Raw genomic sequence first — 24,863 nt, forward strand, 5'->3', positions numbered from 1 at the left:
AACATCACAGTGATCCAAATATACGCCCCAACCACAAATTCTGAAGAAGCTGAAGTAGAGCAGTTCTATGAGGATCTGCAGCACCTACTGGACAACACGCCTAAAAGAGATGTTATTTTCATCACAGGAGACTGGAATGCTAAGGTGGCATTCAAATGACACCTCGAATTACAGGTAAGTATGGCCTGGGAGAACAAAATGAAGCAGGACATAGGCTGATAGAATTTTGCCAAGACAACTCACTCTGCATAACAAACACTCTCTTCCAACAACCTAAGAGACAGCTTTATACATGGACTTCACCAGATGGACAACACCGAAATCAGATTGATTACATCCTTTGCAGCCAAAGGTGTCGGACATCTGTACAGTCGGTAAAACAAGACCTGGAGCTGACTGTAGTTCCGATCACAAACTACTTCTTGCACAATTTAGGATCAGACTAAAGAGATTAGGGAAGACCCACAGATCAGCTAGATATGAGCTCACTAATATTCCTAAGGAATATGCAGTGGAGGTGAAGAATAGATTTAAGGGACTGGAATTAGTAGATAGGGTCCCGGAAGAACTATGGACAGAAGTTGGCAGCATTGTTCAGGAGGCGGCAACAAAATACATCCCAAAGAAAGAGAAAACCAAGAAGGCAAAATGGCTGTCTGCTGAGACACTAGAAGTAGCCCAAGAAAGAAGGAAAGCAAAAGGCAACAGTGATAGGGGGAGATATGCCCAATTAAATGCAAAATTCCAGAGGTTAGCCAGAAGAGATAAGGAATTATTTTTAAACAAGCAATGCGTGGAAGTGGAAGAAGACAATAGAATAGGAAGGACAAGAGACCTCTTCCAGAAAATTAGAAACATTGGAGGTAAATTCCAGGCAAAAATGGGTATGATCAAAAACAAAGATGGCAAGGACCTAACAGAAGAAGAAGAGATCAAGAAAAGGTGGCAAGAATATACGGAAGACCTGTATAGGAAGGATAACAATATCGGGGATAGCTTTGACGGTGTGGTCAGTGAGCTAGAGCCAGACATCCTGAAGAGTGAGGTTGAGTGGGCCTTAAGAAGCATTGCCAGGAACCACGCTGAGACAAGGAACAGGTCTCTAGTGCTTTATTACTTCCACATAACAGAAAATCCCAACAAACTGAAGAAGCGTGGGAAAAAAAGCAGATATATAAACCCCAAAGGTTAAGGCGGGCCCGATCTGTGTCTCTTGGAATGGCTACCTAATTCCTCAGTGCTACACATGCACTTTACAGCCTGGATGGGAGCCCCCTGCTCGCCATCCTTACTCTTGACAGCTGGTCCCTCTCTCTGGGTGTCATGTGGTAGGCCTGGAATTCCCCTTTCTACACTTGGGTCTTAGCAGCAATAGGGCTAATGGTGAATTAAGTTAGGGGAGACAAAAAAACCCAAAGATTTCACCCTTTCTGAATGGAAATGTAACTGGACCTTGAATAAAATGATTAAGATGTTCCTTTACTTTACTTTGAACCTACTCTGTCTAAGCATGTAATTGTTTATACTTGGGAGGGCTGAGTGTTTAAGATCAATAACCTGTGTTCCTCTGACATGCTCATTAACGCTATCATAGATACAATTCTTTTTCTGTGCACAGCTCCTCCGCTGTGTAAGCTCTGCTCCAATTCAGTGGTCCTAGCTGTCCACTAATTGGCATAAAAAATAAGGCATAAAGATATCATGCTCAGGGTAGCCTAAATGAGGTCATGTTATTATACTTATAATAGCAAAGGAATGTAGATCAGTGGTTCTCAAGTCAATTCCAGGGAAAGTCATTAAGCCCTCTGCTTCATCTTCAATGGTTTTACACTCAGGGTCATTGTGGGTCTGAATAATCCCTCTGAATATGGAGCAAGTAGAAAGGGTGTCTTCAGAGGAGATGACAGTTCTGAGCCTTGTTCCAAAATGGGAACAAAGAAGAAGAAGAACAAGGGCTTCAATCACAGTTGCCAAGGACCTGGGTGAAAAGCCAGTTCTTCAGGGACCTTTCAAACACCAGTAGGATGGGGCCATTCGAATCTCAGGGGAAACCGAGTTCCAGAGGGCAGCTGTGGTGATCATTAAGTGCACTGCTGGAATCCCAATCTATGGCATTGTTTCATCGAAGGAACCCTGAGCATGGTAGCCCTGCCAGATCAGATCACCCAGGCAGACACTCTGGGAGACAGACAGTTCTTCAAGTAACCAGACTTTATTTCACCTAGGGCAGCCAGTGCACCTAGCAAAGCAGAGATAGTACATAGGCATATAGATGCAAGCCTATCACTGCCTGGGCTGCTGCATTCCGGACCATTTGAAGCTTCTGGGTAAGGTTCAAGGGCAGCCCAATCTACACCATGTTGCAGTAGTCAAGTCATGAAGTGGCCACGGCACCACTGACTTGTCCTGAGTTTAGGAGAAAAACTAGAGTAAATTTTCAAAAGGTTATCAGGAAGGAGAAGAACAGCTTTGGATTTCTTACTAGACCTTCTAAATCCCCTAGAGATCCTTCATTTTTCCTGAGGTTCACTTCTTCTCCTGGAAGAGAAGAATCTTCCTGGGGAGTTTGATGACGCCCTCTTCCTCATCACTTCCACAAGGGAGTAGCACTTGCACACTTAGTCCCAGTGGCCATGAGGCATGGTTTGGGCAGGGAAATAAGACTAGTGGGCACAAATATAATCTTATTTCTTAGGTTGATTGTATCTTCTGATACTTGCTTCGAGGGTTCCCTCAGAGAAACTAAGGATAATTTAACTTCTCAAGAGACTAAATCCTCAGACATGAAGCCATGTCTGAGTTTAAAACAGAGGTGATTTCTTACATACAGAAGAAACTGATTTTTCGGTTGAATAGAAATGGACTTATTTATCTGTCTCATTCAGCCAAGACAGTGTATGTTGTCCTAATGTGATCGCAGTCTGAATTTGTGAGTGGGGTGGATACAACTACTGTGGCTCACGAATCGTTCCTCAAGGCGTAATCACCATTTAATATACTTGGATTTTTTCCAAAAAACAAAAAAACAAAAAACAAAAGGTAAAGAAAGCAACAGAGTAGCAAACTTCCCAACTCAGATGTTCTAGCATTTTGTTTCCTGTCTGGAAGAGGCAATGGACCCCTGCCCTTTGTCCCATGTACGGATAATTAAAGATGTCTGTCTTGATCCATAGAAGGGATTGCCCAAACTCGCAAACTTGTTTCAGAGAAATCTATATTCTGTGAATGGATAGACTTTAACCAAAAAAACCCAAAAAGTAATTAAGAGAGGATAGAACAAAGTCCCCCAATTTTCACATATCTCTTGCAATCCAATTTGGAGAAGGGAAAGAGATTATGTTTCCCAGCCATTTGGGAGCTTGTTGGTTATAAATCGATTTTTGACTTTCTGATGTGTGGTGTCATGTTCCCCGTTCCAGTGTTGCTACATCGTAATGGTTCACTTGCCATGGTGCTGATACGTGTACTGGCTGGGAGGGTGCTGCTGGGAACCTTGTACAGGAGACGTGCGGGATTGTGCCAGGAGAAATGTGTTTCAGCTATCTCTTAAATGTCAAGGTCTTTTAGCCCGTTGATCAGCAGAGCTCGTTAGGAGCACCTGGGAATGTGGGGAGGGCTGTCTGTGAGGGAGGGGGTGGGGTGATGTTTGCAAAGACGCTATTTAGTTTGAGTTTAGGCACGCTTTTCTCATTCTCAGCTTTTTACCTGTTTGCACTCTTTTCTAAATAAACCAAGAACCTGAATTGAGATTCTGAGTCTGAGAGTTTTATTTGGATTAAGGCAAGCGTCACATGTGGACATTCAACCATTCTGGCATGCGTATGAGTCTGGATTGCTTGGTCTGCATCACATAAAGACGGGTTTCATCCACAGACCACAGTTAACGAAAAACCACTCAAACACACGGACACAACATACACAGCACACAAACACACAGAGTTTTTTAAAAAATAATCTACGCCATCCCCTCCTGTCTCTAATATAACTGTTAAATAATTCTTGGTGGGTGTTTGTCGATTGAACTTTCAACATTTGAAATAGCACAAAAACAGGTACTTGCTTTATTTCCTCTACTGTCTGACTCTTATAAGGACTTCCTCATGATCTCAAAATAGTTTCAGAGAAATCTCTAAAGTTAACAGAAAGAATAATTATTTTATCCAAAGACACTTGTAAATTAAGGCAACAGTTCTCCTCTCCTCAACTCTCCTCTCCTCCCCTCTCCACTCCTCTCCTCTCCTCAACTCTCCTCAACTCTCCTCCCCACTACTCTCTTCTCCCCCCCTCTCTTCTGCTCTCCTCTGCTCTCCTCTCCTCTACCCTCTCCTGTGTGAAATATACCTTCAAGGAAAGGTGGAAGGTCAATGCACTGAGTGCCTCTTTTATCCTGAGGACTGTATATTCAGTGACAGCTTCTGCTTTAATTGAAGGATAGGAAATGGCCAAAAGGGGTCTGGTGAATGTAGAGATGGAATTTATGTAAAAAAAGTGGGATACAGTTTGAAGAAATAAAGAAAAATAAAAAGAGGATAGAATTATGATTTCCTCTAAGTCTGATATTAAGCAAAATAATTTGCAAATGAATGGTAGAAGAAGGACAAGAGGTGCTAAGAATTATTCTCCTATCAGAGAGAATTCAGAACAGATATAGAGCAGATTTTGACCAATGATAAGCCCTTCCAACCCGGTCTGCCTAGAGTAAAACGAGGCCGAGGGAAGAACGAGGGGGACCTGCTTCAATTTGGCTGGAACAGCCTCTTTTGGTTGGAGGTCTGCAGAGAGGGTCTGACTCCCCACCCGTTAGGGATGGTTTGTACTAGACGAATGAGATGGTCCTTCCCAACTCGTTTTTACACGATTTCATGAAATTTAGGAGAAAAAATAAGAATACACGACCTCAGGAATATACAGTATCTCATAGAAAAACCCATCAAAAGGAATTTCCTGTCATATACCAAAAGTGCATATTTTGATTACTCCCTAGAGCAGCATAACTTTCCTGGAGCTCTTTCATTTCTTTTGAACCCTAATTATCATTTCTTAATGCAAGAATCTCTTTGGATAGTTAAGTAGATGCCTGCCCACCTCAGGTTTTCCACCAGGGGGCAGTGTTGCCACACGGAATGGCTTTGCATATGTCTGGGGTGGGGGTGGGGGAGGGGGAGGGGAGCAAAGGAAGGGTCTGCAGGCCTTGTCTCACTTCGGAGACATCATTACTTTTACTCTCATTTTCTTGAGAGACCACTGAAGGCAATTCAAAGAAATTTAACATCCCAAGAGATTACATTCCTCACCATGAAGCCACATCCGAGTTGAGAACAGATGTGCTTTGCTAAATATAGAACAGACTGAATTGTTTGGAAAATGAAAAGTCATTTATCTCTGTTTCTCAGTCCATGGAATAAGTGTAGGAGAGCGAGTTTTTTGAGTCTTAGTAAGAATTAACTCTGGGCAGCTAATAACATATAAGACCATAAAAATGGCCACCCAAAAAAACCCCAATATTAGTAATCAGTACGGTTGCTGAGTTAAAAACCAAACCAATAAGAAACATTATACAGGCTTCCAATGATTTATATTCCAACTTTGAGTCCTGGATGTGTATGTAAAACCAATCTGTGGCCTATTAATTGGGCCTTATGGCTTGGTCTGCATTGACTTAATTTGGTTTCTTCCAAAGAACGTGGTCAAGGGAACAACGGTGGAGCAACCATTTTGAACTCCGATGTGCCATCCTTTTTATGTCTGGACTGTAACATGGCTATTTGAGGAAATTTCAATGCCTGATTTCTTGCTGTCACCTTAAAACCGTTACTTGAAATGAGGGGCTCTTTTATGCTGAGCGATATGTAAATCAGGCCACAATTTCCACTTTAAAGGAGCCCCAGGGTGTCTCTTTTCAGGCTACACCCACCAACACAAAGTTTGTGCCCTTTCCTGAATGCTTTCCTCTCAGTTCCCCTCTATTCCTTAACAGGAGCAAAAATGATCCTGTGGCTGTATTTCTTTTCCTTACTAGCAGTTCTCAGAGGTAATTGTTTCTTCCCTATTCAGGTTCTTTCCATTTTAATCCTTGCATAAAGGAGAGCTCATTAAAACAACTTTTATTTTAGGTGTCCTGTCAGAGGCCCAGCTGGTGGAGTCCGGAGGGGACGTGAGGAGGCCTGGAGAGTCCCTCCGTCTCTCCTGCCAAGGCTCTGGATTTGACTTCGGCAGCTACGGCATGCACTGGGTGAGACAGGCCCCTGGAAAAGGGCTGGAATGGGTTGCAGCGATTGGTTCATCTGACACTTACTACTCGGACAAAGTGAAGGGACGCTTCACCATCTCCAGGGACAACTCCAAAAGCCAAGTCTATCTGCAAATGAACAGCCTTAAACTGGAGGACTCGGCAGTCTATTACTGTGCGAGGGACACAGTGAGAGGAAGTGAGTCTGAAGCCTGGCAAAAACCTTCCCTTCCTCAGAGCCGCTCTGCAAGTCAGCTCAGCCCCAGAAGGCTGGATTTTCCCAGGAGACTTGAGAGGGACCTGAGAAAGCTTCCTGAGTGCCAAGAGGAACAAAGAGCTGATCTTGGCCTGGGCATTCGGGGATCTGTTTTCCATTTGGATAGGAAGAAAATGGCAAATCTCAGTACAGAATATAAATTGAATAGTGTCTTTTCTTTTTTTTAATCCTCCTTAAAGACAGCAAAGGGAAATTGTCCTCACGTTCTGCTCTCAAAAAGTATCAAGAAATACAGAATTGATTCAGTAATTAGCACTCTTCATTCTTTTATTGGTCTTGAAATTCAACCCTCATTGACTCTTTCTTGAGACACAGATCTTCTCCTCTCCCTCTTTATGTGCTTTTGTTTCTGTGTCTATATATCCTCTCTCCCTCTATCCATAGATGTTCTACATATATGTACACCCAAAAAGACACACACACATGAACGTATGCAGACACATATAGGCATTTGGAAGTTTAAATATGTTTACAATCATTTTCCTCTCCTAGCAGTCGAAATGTAGTAATAAATTCAGGATGCTGCAAGGCCTGCAAGGGTGTGGTGTGGTGTGACACCAAGGAATGGGGCAGAAGTCAGAAAATAAGGCCTAAAAACATCAGGCCAAGGGTAGCCTAATTGTGGTCGTGTTATAATACTTAGAATAGAAAAAGGAACGTAGATCGGGGGTTTCAAGTCAATTCCAGGGAAAGTCATATTCTAGGTTGTTCAGGAATATTTCCTCCCCACCTCCGACCAAGAATAGCCTTCACAGCCCTAATTCTTTTTTTTTTTTCAGCCAAGAGCCTTGTTTATTTCAGAAGCCTCAGTCTCTAAATACATGTTGTTACATTATGAATAAGTATGCAGGCAACAGCTATGAAGCAGTATGCAATAGGAGTGAAAATCAAAATTGTAAGAAATACATGATACAAAAAATAACCCCTACACTTTATGATGTATTAAATTACCTTAACTTAGTTGAGGAACCACCTGATGCCTTCTGAATAATACAAATCAGTCTCTAACTTCTCCCTATCCACTCATTCAGGAGATAAAACCTCTGTACGTGTTCCTCTCCGCTCACTGTCCTCTTTACAGCCTTGCAAGAGTCCTCTTGAGGAACTCTGCTGCTCAAATACAATTTTAGCCTACTTGCCCGACTATTTTGCTTGGGGGCGGGACCCTCATGGTCATGGATTTGCTTAGCTTCTTCATCTCCAGGTTAAATTCGCTCACACAACCCCTGTTTGAACCTCAATTTGCCTTTGGTCATGAGCCCAAGTTTGATTGCTTGACAGGTACTTCTGTTCTTCATTGCAGCCTCCTAAGCCATGGCCAGTATTCTCTCCATTACATACAACAGGCCTACCACTTTCTGAATCTGTTCAAATGCTGTTGTGCTGAAGCTGAAATGCAAGCCAAATATGCAACTCAAGTATTGTCGCTATCTGTGAAATCAGGTCAGTGGATACGAATCTACTAGGACCAGTGCCAGAAGAGTGAAGTGTAGTAGATGGAGCACACCACAATTCCAGAGACTCTCTAGTGTCTCACTTCGCATAGGCTTTCACAAATGACCCTGCTTTTCCACCTCCTTTCTAACACCACCTACACGTTTGTTCACTCTTTTTAAAAGAACGTTTGCATCTTAGTCAGAAGGTAAAGGTAAAGGTTTCCCTTGACGTAAAGTCCAGTCGAATCCGACTCTAGGGGGCGGTGCTCATCTCCGTTTCTAAGCCTTGGAGCCGGCGTTGTCCGTAGACACTTCCGGGTCATGTGGCCAGCATGACGACTCGGAACGCCGTTACCTTCCCGCCGAAGCGGTACCTATTGATCTACTCACATTTGCATGTTTTCGAACTGCTAGGTGAGCAGGAGCTGGGATTAACAACGGGAGCTCACCCCGCCGCGCGGTTTCGAACCGCCGACCTTCCGATCGACAGCTCAGCGGTTTAACCCGCAGCGCCACCAAAAGTATTTACTGTTGAAAGAAATTTGGGGATAACTAATTCCAATAATTTTAATCAAAGTTTAAAGATGAAAAACTAATACAAACTAAGAAAAATAAAAAAAGAATAACAATAAAAATATAAAGTACAGAGGATATATATATATATATATATATATATATATATGAATGAATGAATGAATGAATGAATGAATGAAAGAAACAAGAAAAGAGATGTATGAAGAAATGACTTCCCCCTTCATCACAAAGACAAACAATTGCAGTAACTTTTCACCTTCTCTGATACTTCCACAGAAGTTCTCTTTTTCCCATATCTCATCTCTTATCTATAAACAAATTCTTAAAGCCTCATCATTCAGTCCTAATTAGCAAAAGTCCATTAACAGTTAGCAGAAATAACAACATACATATTTTAACATTGATCAAATAAACCAACTTTACATGCCTTCCCTTTATGTTTAACAATCTTGATCTTTAATCTCTTCTTTTTTTTTTTGAGGTAACTTTTTATCCATTAAAATAGAATACAAAATCATAAAACATTGTTGACACATATAACATTCTAGAATACACCTAACACCACATGTACACATATAAACAAGTAAGACAATAACAATAACAACATACTGAGACATGGTTTCTGACTTTTGTAGTTATAGATATATAAATAGTTATCTTTATATCTCTCTTATCGTTATTTTCCCTTAAGTTACTATTATTTCTACTTATTTATTTCTTTAATATATAAATCCCATTATCATCTCTTCACTTTTTTTGATTGTATACAGATAATCTAATATCGGTTGCCATATTTCTTTAAATCTCGTAATATTTTTTTTCTTTTATTAAAATTGTTAATTCCGCCATCTGTGGTAGCTCCAATATTTTCATCACCCACTCCTCTATTGTTGGTATGTTTTCCTTTTTCCCATATTGTGCATATATAATCCTAGCTGCTTTGATCATATATAATAATAAATTACCATATTTTCTCTCTATATCCTCTTCCATTATAGCTAATAAAAATAATTCTGTTTTTTTTTTTACAATTTCTGTCTTAAGAATTTTCTGGATCATCTCAAGTATTTGTGCCCAGATTTTTTCTTCTTTTGTACAGGTCCACCATAAATGGGAAAATGTTCCTTCCTTTTGTGAACATTTCCAACATACATTAGAAACGTTTTTATACATTTTTGCTATTTTTTGTGGGGTTAGGTACCATCTGTACAACATTTTATACAAGTTTTCCTTTAAATTAGAAGACAAAGTAAATTTTAATCCCTTTGTTCACATTTTTCCCAGTTCTCTAATAAAATATTATATCCAAAATTTCTTGCCCAGTTAATCATACTCTTTAACTTGTTCATCTTCTTGATTTAATTGTAGTAACATTTTATACATCTTTGTCATAATATGCTCATTATTTATATATAACTGTTTTTCGATCTCTGTTTTCTCTTTTTTAAATTTATATATATTTTTAATCTCATTTAAATCGTTCATTTAACTGCATATATGTGAACCAATGACACCGGTCTCCTTCTCCTCCTATTTCTTCTCTTGTTTTTAGCACAGGTGTATCTTGTTCATATTTTATTATTTCTTTATATCTTAACCATTTTATCTTATCATCTGAACTTTCCGTCCTTGCAAAAGCTTCTTGTGGCGATATCCACATTGCTATATTTGGTAATAATCTACTTTTATGTTTATCCCAAACCCTCAGTAATACTTTTCTCATAGTATGATTTCTAAATTCTTTGTTCATTTTTCTTTTTCATACCAAATAGATGCATGCCACCCAAATCTAAGTTCATGTCCCTCTCGCTGTAGAAGTTTTGTATTTTCTAACGTTAACCATTCTCTTCTCCACAGAAAGCAACAAGCTTCAAAGAACAATTTAAGATCTGGTAACCCCAACCCTCCGGTTTCTTTAGCATCTTGTAATAATTTAAATTGAATGCTTGGACTTTTTCCTTGCCAAATAAAATTTGAGATATCTTTTTGCCATACTTTAAATATTTTTTTCATTAATTAGTGTTGGTAATGTTTGGAGAAGAAATAGCATCTTTGGTAATACATTCATTTTGATTATGGATATCTTTCCTAGTAAAGATAGTTGTAATTTTCCCCATCCTTCCATATCAAGTTTTATTTCCTTCCAAAGTTTCCCGCAATTATTTTGAAATAATATATTATCAATAATGTTGATAATATTACTCCTAAGTATCTAAACTTTTTTTCTATTGTAAAACCTGATTTAGATATTAAAGTTTCTTGTTTTTGAGTCATCTTTTTACTCAACATTTTTGTTTTTTGTTTATTTACCTTAAATCCTGCCACTTCTCCAAATTCCTTTAATTTCTTCAACAAATGTTCCATAGAACCTAGGCCATTTTGTAATATAAATACTAGGTCATCTGCAAATGCCTTTAATTTATATATATATATATATTTAATTTTTACTCCTTTTATTTGACCATCCCCTCTTATATCTCTATTCAAAACTTGTAGGAGTAGGATAAATAAGAGAGGTGATAGGGGACATACCTGTCTCATTCCTTTTTCTATTTTGCAGTTATCTGTCAATTCATCATTCAGTATAATCTTAGCTCTTTGTGTTGATTATATTGCTTCAATCCCTTTCACAAATGATTTCCCAAATTGCATTTTCTCTACAAGACCATTTCAAATTTTCAAATGCTTTTTCAGCATCTAAAAATATTAAAGCTGTCTGGCATTTGTTATGATGTTGTGCATATTCCAAAATGTAAATCACGGTTCATAGATTAAGTTTCAATTGTCTTTTTTCACAAAAAAACACTCTGATCTTGATCAATAATTCCTTGTAGAATTGTTTTAATCTTTCTGCTAATATTGAAGTAAAAATTTTGTAGTCATTACTTAAAACTGATACTGGTCTATAGTTTTTGGGTAGAGTTGGGTCTTGTTATTCCTTTGGTGTAAGTGTTATGTTATCTTCAGCCCATGTCTCTGGTATTTTTGATCCATCTATAATCAAATTCAATAAATCTCTAAATGGGTTTATAATTTGTTCTATAAAGTGTTTGTAGTATCCTGCCGATATACCATCAGGTCTCGGTTTTTTTTTCCTATTTTGAGTTTCCTTATAGCTTCTCTTATTTCTTGATTTGATATTGGACTGTTAATTACTACTTGTAGAGTTTGTGAGAGTTTGGGGAGATTTTGCATATTTAAATATTCCTCAATTTTATCTAATGAAATTTCTCGTTTTTCATATAAGTGTGAAAAAAAATATAAAATGCTTTTTTTGATTCTTTTATTATTAACTAAGTCTTTATTATTTTCCCTTATTTTAATAATCATTTTCTTCTCCCTATCTTTCCTTATTTTATAAGCCAGCCATTTTACTGGTTTATCAGCAAATTCAAAGTGTCTTTGTTTTGCATATCTTAATTTCATTTCTATTTCCTTTGTTGTCAGCAGCAAAATTTTTAATAATATAATTATTACACAGCCCTAATTCTTACAAGCCCTGATGCTGTCCCCACATCTCTCATTGGACCTGTTTTCGGTCTTCCAAACCTCAGTAACTTCTTCCTACCTCCCTTCCCCAATTAGAATACAGGCATCTCCTCGGAGAGTTAAGGCTTCTGCCTCATCTTCTCCAGTTTTCCACTAGGGGGCACTGATGGTCTGCAAAATCCCCCTGAATATGCAGCCAGGAGAAAGGGTTTATTCAGAGGGGATGACACTTCTGAGGCTGATCATTTCCACCATTTTTGGATGAAAACTCACTGCAATTACAGCTCCCTCTACAAGACAAGACAATGTCAACACTGGTCTTTCTTTCCTCTTTTTGGGTAAAGTGAACTGACTTGAAGATACAGAATGATTCCTTCCCCTTTCTCAGCCCACACAGCAGGACAATTTAAAAGTAACCTGTTCTCCTTGACCATGGCTGTTGATTGGACCCAGAAACTGTAGTTTGCAAATAAGTGTTTCTTCTTCTGGAGTCATGTTGGCATCTAATTAATTCTAATTTCTTTAAGAAGCCATCTATAAGGAAACAAAGCTTTATCACAATGTTTGGAGATAAGTCTAGTGGGTGTTTAACAAATTTTGTCCACAATTGGTTGAATAATGGATTCTAGAAAGAGTGTTCTGAATTGGCAGAGACTTGCCCTGCACAGCTTTATTTGACCTGAAGAAAATGCAAGAAAATGGTCATTTGTATGGATTAATCACTTGTTCCACATTTCGAAGTTCTGCCGTAGTACAGAGACACATTGCAGTAACCTCCAAGGAGGGGTGCCAAGATGTTGAGGGAGGACAGTCCCTCCCCTCTTTTGGATTTCATTCTGCCATTTTTCTTCCTGAAAATTTCTGAAAATGTAAATTTCACAGTTAGCTCCGGATGTCTCTTTTATTGCACTGCATTTGTTTTGAACCGGTAAGTTCATTCCTTTGCTTCCACAAACCTACACTACATATTCCTTCATTGTAATGTTGAGTTCCTCCTAGTTCCCTCTAGTGTCCAGCCTTCAAAGACCCATCCTATCATTTTTAACAACAATTCAAAACAAAGGCATTTTATGGCTCCAATCTTATTCATATATTTTCGCCTAATATTCCTTCTTATTAGTTTTCTACAGATTTAAATCCTTTTAATAATACTGAGAAAATTGTGAGGTAAACCTGTGAGGTAAACTTTACTGAGAAAATTGTGAGGTAAACCTGTGAGGTAAACTTTACTGAGAAAATTGTGAGGTAAACCTGTGAGGTAAACTTTACTGAGAAAATTGTGAGGTAAACCTGTGAGGTAAACTTTACTGAGAAAATTGTGAGGTAAACCTGTGAGGTAAACTTTACTGAGAAAATTGTGAGGTAAACCTGTGAGGTAAAGTTTACTGAGAAACCTGTGAGGTAAACCTGTGAGGTAAAGTTTACTGAGAAACCTGGGAGGTAAACCTGTGAGGTTAAGTTTACAGAGAAAATGGTGAGGTAAACCTGTGAGGTAAAGTTTACTGAGAAACCTGAGAGGTAAACCTGTGAGGTAAAGTTTACTGAGAAACCTGTGAGGTAAACCTGTGTGGTAAACTTTACTGAGAAACCTGTGAGGTAAACCTGTGAGGTAAAGTTTACTGAGAAACCTGTGAGATAAACCTGTGAGGTATAGTTTACTGAGAAACCTGTGAGGTAAACCTGTGAGGTAAACTGTACTGAGAAAATTGTGAGGTAAACCTGTGAGGTAAAGTTTACTGAGAAACCTGTGAGGTAAACCTGTGAGGTAAAGTTTACTGAGAAACCTGGAAGGTAAACCTGTGAGGTTAAGTTTACAGAGAAAATGGTGAGGTAAAACTGTGAGGTAAAGTTTACTGAAAAACCTGTGAGGTAAACCTGTGAGGTAAAGTTTACTGAGAAACCTGTGAGGTAAACCTGTGAGGTAAACTGTACTGAGAAAATTGTGAGGTAAACATTACTGAGAAAATTGTGAGGTAAATCTGTGAGGTATAGTTTAATGAGAAACTTGTGAGGTAAACCTTTGATGTAAACTTTACTGAGAAAATGGTGAGGTAAACCTGTGAGGTAAACTTTACTGAGAAAATTATGAGGTAAACCTGTGAGGTAAACTTTACTGAGAAAATTGTGAGGTAAATCTGTGAGGTATAGTTTACTGAGAAACCTGTGAGGTAAATCTGTGAGGTATAGTTTACTGAGAAAATTGTGAGGTAAACCTGTGAGGTAAAGTTTACTGAGAAACCTGTGAGGTAAACCTGTGAGGTATAGTTTACTGAGAAACTTGTGAGGTAAACCTTTGAGGTAAACTTTACTGAGAAAATTGTGAGGTAAACCTGTGAGGTAAACTTTACTGAGAAAATTGTGAGGTAAACCTGTGAGGTAAACTGTACTGAAAAAATTGTGAGGTAAACCTGTGAGGTAAAGTTTACTGAGAAACCTGTGAGGTAAACCTGTGAGGTATAGTTTACTGAGAAACTTGTGAGGTAAACCTTTGAGGTAAACTTTACTGAGAAAATTGTGAGGTAAACCTGTGAGGTAAACTTTACTGAGAAAATTGTGAGGTAAACCTGTGAGGTAAACTTTACTGAGAAAATTGTGAGGTAAACCTGTGAGGTAAACTGTACTGAGAAAATTGTGAGGTAAACCTGTGAGGTAAAGTTTACTGAGAAACCTGTGAGGTAAATCTGTGAGGTATAGTTTACTGAGAAACCTGTGAGATAAACCTGTGAGGTAAACTGTACTGAGAAAATTGTGAGGTAAATCTGTGAGGTAAACTTTACTGAGAAAATTGTGAGGTAAACCTGTGAGGTAAACTGTACTGAGAAAATTGTGAGGTAAACCTGTGAGGTATAGTTTACTGAGAAACCTGTGAGGTAAATCTGTGAGGTATAGTTTACTGAGAAAATTGTGAGGTAAATCTGTGAGGTATAGTTTACTGAGAAAATTGTGAGGTAAACCTGTGAGGTAAAGTTTACTCAGCAACCTGTGAGGTAAATCTGTGAGGTATAGTTTACTGAGAAACCTGTGAGATAAACGTGTGAGGTAAACTGTACTGAGAAAATTGTGAGGTAAACCTGTGAGGTAAAGTTTACAGAGAAAATGGTGAGGTAAAACTGTGAGGTAAAGTTTACTGAAAAACCTGTGAGGTAAACCTGTGAGGTAAAGTTTACAGAGAAAATGGTGAGGTAAAACTGTGAGGTAAAGTTTACTGAAAAACCTGTGAGGTAAACCTGTGAGGTAAAGTTTACTGAGAAACCTGTGAGGTAAACCTGTGAGGTAAAGTTTACAGAGAAAATGGTGAGGTAAACCTGTGAGGTAAACCTGTGTGGTAAACTTTACTGAGAAACCTGTGAGGTAAACCTGTGAGGTAAACTGTACTGAGAAAATTGTGAGGTAAACATTACTGAGAAAATTGTGAGGTAAATCTGTGAGGTATAGTTTAATGAGAAACTTGTGAGGTAAACCTTTGATGTAAACTTTACTGAGAAAATGGTGAGGTAAACCTGTGAGGTAAACTTTACTGAGAAACCTGTGAGGTAAACCTGTGAGGTAAACTTTACTGAGAAAATTGTGAGGTAAACCTGTGAGGTAAACTTTACTGAGAAAATTGTGAGGTAAATCTGTGAGGTATAGTTTACTGAGAAACCTGTGAGGTAAATCTGTGAGGTATAGTTTACTGAGAAAATTGTGAGGTAAACCTGTGAGGTAAAGTTTACTGAGAAACCTGTGAGGTAAACCTGTGAGGTATAGTTTACTGAGAAACCTGTGAGGTAAACCTGTGAGGTAAAGTTTACTGAGAAACCTGTGAGGTAAACCTGTGAGGTAAACTGTACTGAGAAAATTGTGAGGTAAACCTGTGAGGTAAAGTTTACTGAGAAACCTGTGAGATAAACCTGTGAGGTATAGTTTACTGAGAAACCTGTGAGGTAAACCTGTGAGGTAAACTGTACTGAGAAAATTGTGAGGTAAACCTGTGAGGTAAACTTTACTGAGAAAATTGTGAGGTAAACCTGTGAGGTAAAGTTTACTGAGAAACCTGTGAGGTAAACCTGTGAGGTAAAGTTTACAGAGAAAATGGTGAGGTAAACCTGTGAGGTAAAGTTTACTGAGAAACCTGTGAGGTAAATCTGTGAGGTATAGTTTACTGAGAAACCTGTGAGGTAAACCTTTGAGGTAAACTTTACTGAGAAAATGGTGAGGTAAACCTGTGAGGTAAACTGTACTGAGAAAATTGTGAGGTAAACCTGTGAGGTAAACTTTACTGAGAAAATTGTGAGGTAAACCTGTGAGGTAAAGTTTACTGAGAAACCTGTGAGGTAAACCTGTGAGGTAAAGTTTACAGAGAAAATGGTGAGGTAAACCTGTGAGGTAAAATTTACTGAGAAACCTGTGAGGTAAATCTGTGAGGTATAGTTTACTGAGAAACCTGTGAGGTAAAACTTTGAGGTAAACTTTACTGAGAAAATTGTGAGGTAAACCTGTGAGGTAAACTTTACTGAGAAAATTGTGAGGTAAACCTGTGAGGTAAAGTTTACTGAGAAACCTGGAAGGTAAACCTGTGAGGTTAAGTTTACAGAGAAAATGGTGAGGTAAAACTGTGAGGTAAAGTTTACTGAAAAACCTGTGAGGTAAACCTGTGAGGTAAAGTTTACTGAGAAACCTGTGAGGTAAACCTGTGAGGTAAAGTTTACAGAGAAAATGGTGAGGTAAACCTGTGAGGTAAACCTGTGTGGTAAACTTTACTGAGAAACCTGTGAGGTAAACCTGTGAGGTAAACTTTACTGAGAAAATGGTGAGGTAAACCTGTGAGGTAAACTTTACTGAGAAAATTGTGAGGTAAATCTGTGAGGTATAGTTTACTGAGAAACCTGTGAGGTAAATCTGTGAGGTATAGTTTACTGAGAAAATTGTGAGGTAAACCTGTGAGGTAAAGTTTACTGAGAAACCTGTGAGGTAAACCTGTGAGGTATAGTTTACTGAGAAACTTGTGAGGTAAACCTTTGAGGTAAACTTTACTGAGAAAATTGTGAGGTAAACCTGTGAGGTAAACTTTACTGAGAAAATTGTGAGGTAAACCTGTGAGGTAAACTGTACTGAAAAAATTGTGAGGTAAACCTGTGAGGTAAAGTTTACTGAGAAACCTGTGAGGTAAACCTGTGAGGTATAGTTTACTGAGAAACTTGTGAGGTAAACCTTTGAGGTAAACTTTACTGAGAAAATTGTGAGGTAAACCTGTGAGGTAAACTTTACTGAGAAAATTGTGAGGTAAACCTGTGAGGTAAACTGTACTGAGAAAATTGTGAGGTAAACCTGTGAGGTAAAGTTTACTGAGAAACCTGTGAGGTAAATCTGTGAGGTATAGTTTACTGAGAAACGTGTGAGATAAACCTGTGAGGTAAACTGTACTGAGAAAATTGTGAGGTAAACCTGTGAGGTAAACTTTACTGAGAAAATTGTGAGGTAAATCTGTGAGGTAAACTTTACTGAGAAAATTGTGAGGTAAACCTGTGAGGTAAACTGTACTGAGAAAATTGTGAGGTAAACCTGTGAGGTATAGTTTACTGAGAAACCTGTGAGGTAAATCTGTGAGGTATAGTTTACTGAGAAAATTGTGAGGTAAATCTGTGAGGTATAGTTTACTGAGAAAATTGTGAGGTAAACCTGTGAGGTAAAGTTTACTCAGCAACCTGTGAGGTAAATCTGTGAGGTATAGTTTACTGAGAAACCTGTGAGATAAACCTGTGAGGTAAACTGTACTGAGAAAATTGTGAGGTAAACCTGTGAGGTAAAGTTTACAGAGAAAATGGTGAGGTAAAACTGTGAGGTAAAGTTTACTGAAAAACCTGTGAGGTAAACCTGTGAGGTAAAGTTTACTGAGAAACCTGTGAGGTAAATCTGTGAGGTATAGTTTACTGAGAAACCTGTGAGATAAACCTGTGAGGTAAACTGTACTGAGAAAATTGTGAGGTAAACCTGTGAGGTAAACTTTACTGAGAAAATTGTGAGGTAAATCTGTGAGGTAAACTTTACTGAGAAAATTGTGAGGTAAACCTGTGAGGTAAACTGTACTGAGAAAATTGTGAGGTAAACCTGTGAGGTATAGTTTACTGAGAAACCTGTGAGGTAAATCTGTGAGGTATAGTTTACTGAGAAAATTGTGAGGTAAATCTGTGAGGTATAGTTTACTGAGAAAATTGTGAGGTAAACCTGTGAGATAAAGTTTACTCAGCAACCTGTGAGGTAAATCTGTGAGGTATAGTTTACTGAGAAACCTGTGAGATAAACCTGTGAGGTAAACTGTACTGAGAAAATTGTGAGGTAAACCTGTGAGGTAAAGTTTACAGAGAAAATGGTGAGGTAAAACTGTGAGGTAAAGTTTACTGAAAAACCTGTGAGGTAAACCTGTGAGGTAAAGTTTACAGAGAAAATGGTGAGGTAAAACTGTGAGGTAAAGTTTACTGAAAAACCTGTGAGGTAAACCTGTGAGGTAAAGTTTACTGAGAAACCTGTGAGGTAAACCTGTGAGGTAAAGTTTACAGAGAAAATGGTGAGGTAAACCTGTGAGGTAAACCTGTGTGGTAAACTTTACTGAGAAACCTGTGAGGTAAACCTGTGAGGTAAACTGTACTGAGAAAATTGTGAGGTAAACATTACTGAGAAAATTGTGAGGTAAATCTGTGAGGTATAGTTTAATGAGAAACTTGTGAGGTAAACCTTTGATGTAAACTTTACTGAGAAAATGGTGAGGTAAACCTGTGAGGTAAACTTTACTGAGAAACCTGTGAGGTAAACCTGTGAGGTAAACTTTACTGAGAAAATTGTGAGGTAAACCTGTGAGGTAAACTTTACTGAGAAAATTGTGAGGTAAATCTGTGAGGTATAGTTTACTGAGAAACCTGTGAGGTAAATCTGTGAGGTATAGTTTACTGAGAAAATTGTGAGGTAAACCTGTGAGGTAAAGTTTACTGAGAAACCTGTGAGGTAAACCTGTGAGGTATAGTTTACTGAGAAACCTGTGAGGTAAACCTGTGAGGTAAAGTTTACTGAGAAACCTGTGAGGTAAACCTGTGAGGTAAACTGTACTGAGAAAATTGTGAGGTAAACCTGTGAGGTAAAGTTTACTGAGAAACCTGTGAGATAAACCTGTGAGGTATAGTTTACTGAGAAACCTGTGAGGTAAACCTGTGAGGTAAACTGTACTGAGAAAATTGTGAGGTAAACCTGTGAGGTAAACTTTACTGAGAAAATTGTGAGGTAAACCTGTGAGGTAAAGTTTACTGAGAAACCTGTGAGGTAAACCTGTGAGGTAAAGTTTACAGAGAAAATGGTGAGGTAAACCTGTGAGGTAAAGTTTACTGAGAAACCTGTGAGGTAAATCTGTGAGGTATAGTTTACTGAGAAACCTGTGAGGTAAACCTTTGAGGTAAACTTTACTGAGAAAATGGTGAGGTAAACCTGTGAGGTAAACTGTACTGAGAAAATTGTGAGGTAAACCTGTGAGGTAAACTTTACTGAGAAAATTGTGAGGTAAACCTGTGAGGTAAAGTTTACTGAGAAACCTGTGAGGTAAACCTGTGAGGTAAAGTTTACAGAGAAAATGGTGAGGTAAACCTGTGAGGTAAAATTTACTGAGAAACCTGTGAGGTAAATCTGTGAGGTATAGTTTACTGAGAAACCTGTGAGGTAAAACTTTGAGGTAAACTTTACTGAGAAAATTGTGAGGTAAACCTGTGAGGTAAAGTTTACTGAGAAAATTGTGAGGTAAACCTGTGAGGTAAAGTTTACAGAGAAAATGGTGAGGTAAACCTGTGAGGTAAAATTTACTGAGAAACCTGTGAGGTAAATCTGTGAGGTATAGTTTACTGAGAAACCTGTGAGGTAAACCTGTGAGGTAAACTGTACTGAGAAAATTGTGAGGTAAACCTGTGAGGTAAACTTTACTGAGAAAATTGTGAGGTAAACCTGTGAGGTAAAGTTTACTGAGAAACCTGTGAGGTAAACCTGTGAGGTAAAGTTTACAGAGAAAATGGTGAGGTAAACCTGTGAGGTAAAGTTTACTGAGAAACCTGTGAGGTAAATCTGTGAGGTATAGTTTACTGAGAAACCTGTGAGGTAAACCTTTGAGGTAAACTTTACTGAGAAAATGGTGAGGTAAACCTGTGAGGTAAACTGTACTGAGAAAATTGTGAGGTAAACCTGTGAGGTAAACTTTACTGAGAAAATTGTGAGGTAAACCTGTGAGGTAAAGTTTACTGAGAAACCTGTGAGGTAAACCTGTGAGGTAAAGTTTACAGAGAAAATGGTGAGGTAAACCTGTGAGGTAAAATTTACTGAGAAACCTGTGAGGTAAATCTGTGAGGTATAGTTTACTGAGAAACCTGTGAGGTAAATCTGTGAGGTATAGTTTACTGAGAAACCTGTGAGGTAAAACTTTGAGGTAAACTTTACTGAGAAAATTGTGAGGTAAACCTGTGAGGTAAACCTGTGAGGTAAAATTTACTGAGAAACCTGTGAGGTAAATCTGTGAGGTATAGTTTACTGAGAAACCTGTGAGGTAAAACTTTGAGGTAAACTTTACTGAGAAAATTGTGAGGTAAACCTGTGAGGTAAACTTTACTGAGAAAATTGTGAGGTAAACCTGTGAGGTAAAGTTTACTGAGAAACCTGGAAGGTAAACCTGTGAGGTTAAGTTTACAGAGAAAATGGTGAGGTAAAACTGTGAGGTAAAGTTTACTGAAAAACCTGTGAGGTAAACCTGTGAGGTAAAGTTTACTGAGAAACCTGTGAGGTAAACCTGTGAGGTAAAGTTTACAGAGAAAATGGTGAGGTAAACCTGTGAGGTAAACCTGTGTGGTAAACTTTACTGAGAAACCTGTGAGGTAAACCTGTGAGGTAAACTTTACTGAGAAAATGGTGAGGTAAACCTCTGAGGTAAACTTTACTGAAAAAATTGTGAGGTAAACCTGTGAGGTAAAGTTTACTGAGAAACCTGTGAGGTAAATCTGTGAGGTAAACTTTACTGAGAAAATTGTGAGGTAAACCTGTGAGGTAAACTGTACTGAGAAAATTGTGAGGTAAACCTGTGAGGTATAGTTTACTGAGAAACCTGTGAGGTAAATCTGTGAGGTATAGTTTACTGAGAAAATTGTGAGGTAAATCTGTGAGGTATAGTTTACTGAGAAAATTGTGAGGTAAACCTGTGAGGTAAAGTTTACTCAGCAACCTGTGAGGTAAATCTGTGAGGTATAGTTTACTGAGAAACCTGTGAGATAAACCTGTGAGGTAAACTGTACTGAGAAAATTGTGAGGTAAACCTGTGAGGTAAAGTTTACAGAGAAAATGGTGAGGTAAAACTGTGAGGTAAAGTTTACTGAAAAACCTGTGAGGTAAAGCTGTGAGGTAAACTTTACTGAGAAAATTGTGAGGTAAACCTGTGAGGTAAACTGTACTGAAAAAATTGTGAGGTAAACCTGTGAGGTAAAGTTTACTGAGAAACCTGTGAGGTAAACCTGTGAGGTATAGTTTACTGAGAAACTTGTGAGGTAAACCTTTGAGGTAAACTTTACTGAGAAAATTGTGAGGTAAACCTGTGAGGTAAACTTTACTGAGAAAATTGTGAGGTAAACCTGTGAGGTAAACTGTACTGAGAAAATTGTGAGGTAAACCTGTGAGGTAAAGTTTACTGAGAAACCTGTGAGGTAAATCTGTGAGGTATAGTTTACTGAGAAAATTGTGAGGTAAATCTGTGAGGTATAGTTTACTGAGAAAATTGTGAGGTAAACCTGTGAGGTAAAGTTTACTCAGCAACCTGTGAGGTAAATCTGTGAGGTATAGTTTACTGAGAAACCTGTGAGATAAACCTGTGAGGTAAACTGTACTGAGAAAATTGTGAGGTAAACCTGTGAGGTAAAGTTTACAGAGAAAATGGTGAGGTAAAACTGTGAGGTAAAGTTTACTGAAAAACCTGTGAGGTAAACCTGTGAGGTAAAGTTTACAGAGAAAATGGTGAGGTAAAACTGTGAGGTAAAGTTTACTGAAAAACCTGTGAGGTAAACCTGTGAGGTAAAGTTTACTGAGAAACCTGTGAGGTAAACCTGTGAGGTAAAGTTTACAGAGAAAATGGTGAGGTAAACCTGTGAGGTAAACCTGTGTGGTAAACTTTACTGAGAAACCTGTGAGGTAAACCTGTGAGGTAAACTGTACTGAGAAAATTGTGAGGTAAACCTGTGAGGTAAAGTTTACTGAGAAACCTGTGAGGTAAATATGTGAGGTATAGTTTACTGAGAAACCTGTGAGATAAACCTGTGAGGTAATCTTCACTGAGAAAATTGTGAGGTAAACCTGTGAGGTAAACTGTACTGAGAAAATTGTGAGGTAAACCTGTGAGGTAAACTTTACTGAGGAAATTGTGAGGTAAACCTGTGAGGTAAAGTTTACTGAGAAACCTGTGAGGTAAACTGGTGTGGTAAACTTTACTGAGAAACCTGTGAGGTAAACCTGTGAGGTAAAGTTTACTGAGAAACCTGTGAGGTAAACCTGTGTGGTAAACTTTACTGAGAAACCTGTGAGGTAAACCTGTGAGGTAAAGTTTACAGAGAAAATTGTGAGGTAAACCTGTGAGGTAAAGTTTACTGAGAAACCTGTGAGGTAAACCTGTGAGGTAAACTGTACTGAGAAAATTGTGAGGTAAACCTGTGAGGTAAACCTGTGAGGTAAAGTTTACTGAGAAAATTGTGAGGTAAACCTGTGAGGTAAAGTTTACTGAGAAACCTGTGAGGTAAATATGTGAGGTATAGTTTACTGAGAAACCTGTGAGATAAACCTGTGACGTAATCTTCACTGAGAAAATTGTGACTTAAACCTGTGAGGTAAACTGTACTGAGAAAATTGTGAGGTAAACCTGTGAGGTAAACTTTACTGAGGAAATTGTGAGGTAAACCTGTGAGGTAAAGTTTACTGAGAAACCTGTGAGGTAAACTGGTGTGGTAAACTTTACTGAGAAACCTGTGAGGTAAACCTGTGAGGTAAAGTTTACTGAGAAACCTGTGAGGTAAACCTGTGAGGTAAACCTGTGAGGTAAAGTTTACTGAGAAAATTGTGAGGTAAACCTGTGAGGTAAACCTGTGAGGTAAAGTTTACTGAGAAAATTGTGAGGTAAACCTGTGAGGTAAAGTTTACTGAGAAACCTGTGAGGTAAACCTGTGTGGTAAACTTTACTGAGAAACCTGTGAGATAAACCTGTGAGGTTAAGTTTACTGAGAAAATTGTGAGGTAAACCTGTGAGGTAAACTGTACTGAGAAAATTGTGAGGTAAACCTGTGAGGTAAAGTTTACTGAGAAACCTGTGAGGTAAACCTGTGAGGTAAACTGTACTGAGAAAATTGTGAGGTAAACCTGTGAGGTAAACTTTACTGAGAAACCTGTGAGGTAAACCTGTGAGGCAAACTTTGCTGAGAAACAAAGGAAGTGGGGCCGACCAATGGCAAGATGGATGGATGACATTCTAGAGGTGACGGACGCGTCCCTGGGGGAGCTGGGGGTGTTGACCACGGACAGGAAGCTCTGGCGTGGGCTGGTCCATGAAGTTACGAAGAGTCGGAAGCGACTAAATGAATAAACAACAACAAGCTTGCTACTGCTGCTGCTGGTAACTATGAAAATTACTGTTTTCAGCCAGGTTTTATTTGGTTGTATCTTAATAAATACTATAGACATTACAGTACAATACTGAAGCATGAAGTTCTCCAGGACAATCATCCTTCTACCAGGTTTGCTCCTAAAAGATTGAAAAAATAAATTTACTGTTAGCCAAAACAAAGTTTCTGCTAAGAAAATCAAGCATGTCTGAAAAGCTGTGATTTATTCACGTTTTCATATTTTCAGATGGATGTCCTTGCTGAATGGGAGGAACCCAATTACTGTGCTTTGCAAATCATGCTTCATGACTGTGTCTCCACCCAATTAATTCTGTTTCCATTAAATATATATGTTTGTGTGTTTGTGTATGTATGTGTGTATGTATGTATGTATGTATGTATGTATATATATATATATATATATATATATATAGAGAGAGAGAGAGAGAGAGAGAGCACGCACACTAAGGAAATGTAAGGCACCCTCATGTTGGTTTATTTGAATTAATCCTTGGGGGTTTGTCATCCTAAAAGTTGAATGTGGAAAAACTTTCCTGATAACATGAGACATTGCATTACATTCTTTTGTTTATTCTACCATAACCCTGTCCTTGTTATACAGGATGAGGATGATGATGAACATGATGAGTATGAAGATGATTGTTCTGATGTTCCTCAGACCAGCCTTCATCTTGAAGCTACGTGTGCAACGTCTATTGAAAGAAGTGTCAAGGTCAAAAGAGTGAGTGATCCTCTTATCTAGAGGAATATGTAAATTGACAAAGAGCTTCCTCTTTTAATGAGCCATATCATTCTTCTTCTGAGGCTAAAACCACAAACACAGAGATTGTGTTTTTCCTGAATGTTCTCCAGTCAGTTCCCCTCCATTCCTTAGAGGAAGCAGAAATTATCCTGTGGTTAAACTTGGTAACTTTACTACTCAGAGGTAATTCTACCTTCTATTCAAAAATCTTTTCCATTTTGTATATCTGTGTGTGTGTGTGTGTGTGTGTGTTAGTGTTAAAATGCAGCAGGTCTGAGTGAAGGACTTTTTTTTTTCCAGGTGCCCTATCAGAGATCCAGCTGGTGGAGTCCGGAGGGGACGTGAGGAGGCCTGGAGAGTCCCTCCGTCTCTCCTGCCAAGCTTCTGGATTCACCTGCAGCAGCTACTGGATGGACTGGGTGAGGCAGGCTCCAGGAAAAGGACTGGAGTGGGTTATAACTGTAACTGTAACTCAATGTCCTGAGGGGCTCTTTTATCCCAA

The 24,863-nt window shown here is 38.6% G+C and overlaps 1 gene segment (V, D, J or C); it reads left to right on the forward strand.

Annotated features, from left to right (window-relative positions):
- Positions 1-5,985: 5,985 nt before the first annotated feature.
- LOC134497175 (immunoglobulin heavy variable 3-30-like) lies at positions 5,986-24,706 on the forward strand. The segment is given in 4 exon segments: positions 5,986-6,031; positions 6,114-6,409; positions 24,221-24,340; positions 24,662-24,706. Coding segments are annotated over 4 exon segments (507 nt in total).
- Positions 24,707-24,863: the final 157 nt, after the last annotated feature.

This window comes from Candoia aspera, chromosome 4, assembly GCF_035149785.1.
Source record: "Candoia aspera isolate rCanAsp1 chromosome 4, rCanAsp1.hap2, whole genome shotgun sequence".
Classification (NCBI taxonomy): Eukaryota; Metazoa; Chordata; class Lepidosauria; order Squamata; family Boidae; genus Candoia; species Candoia aspera.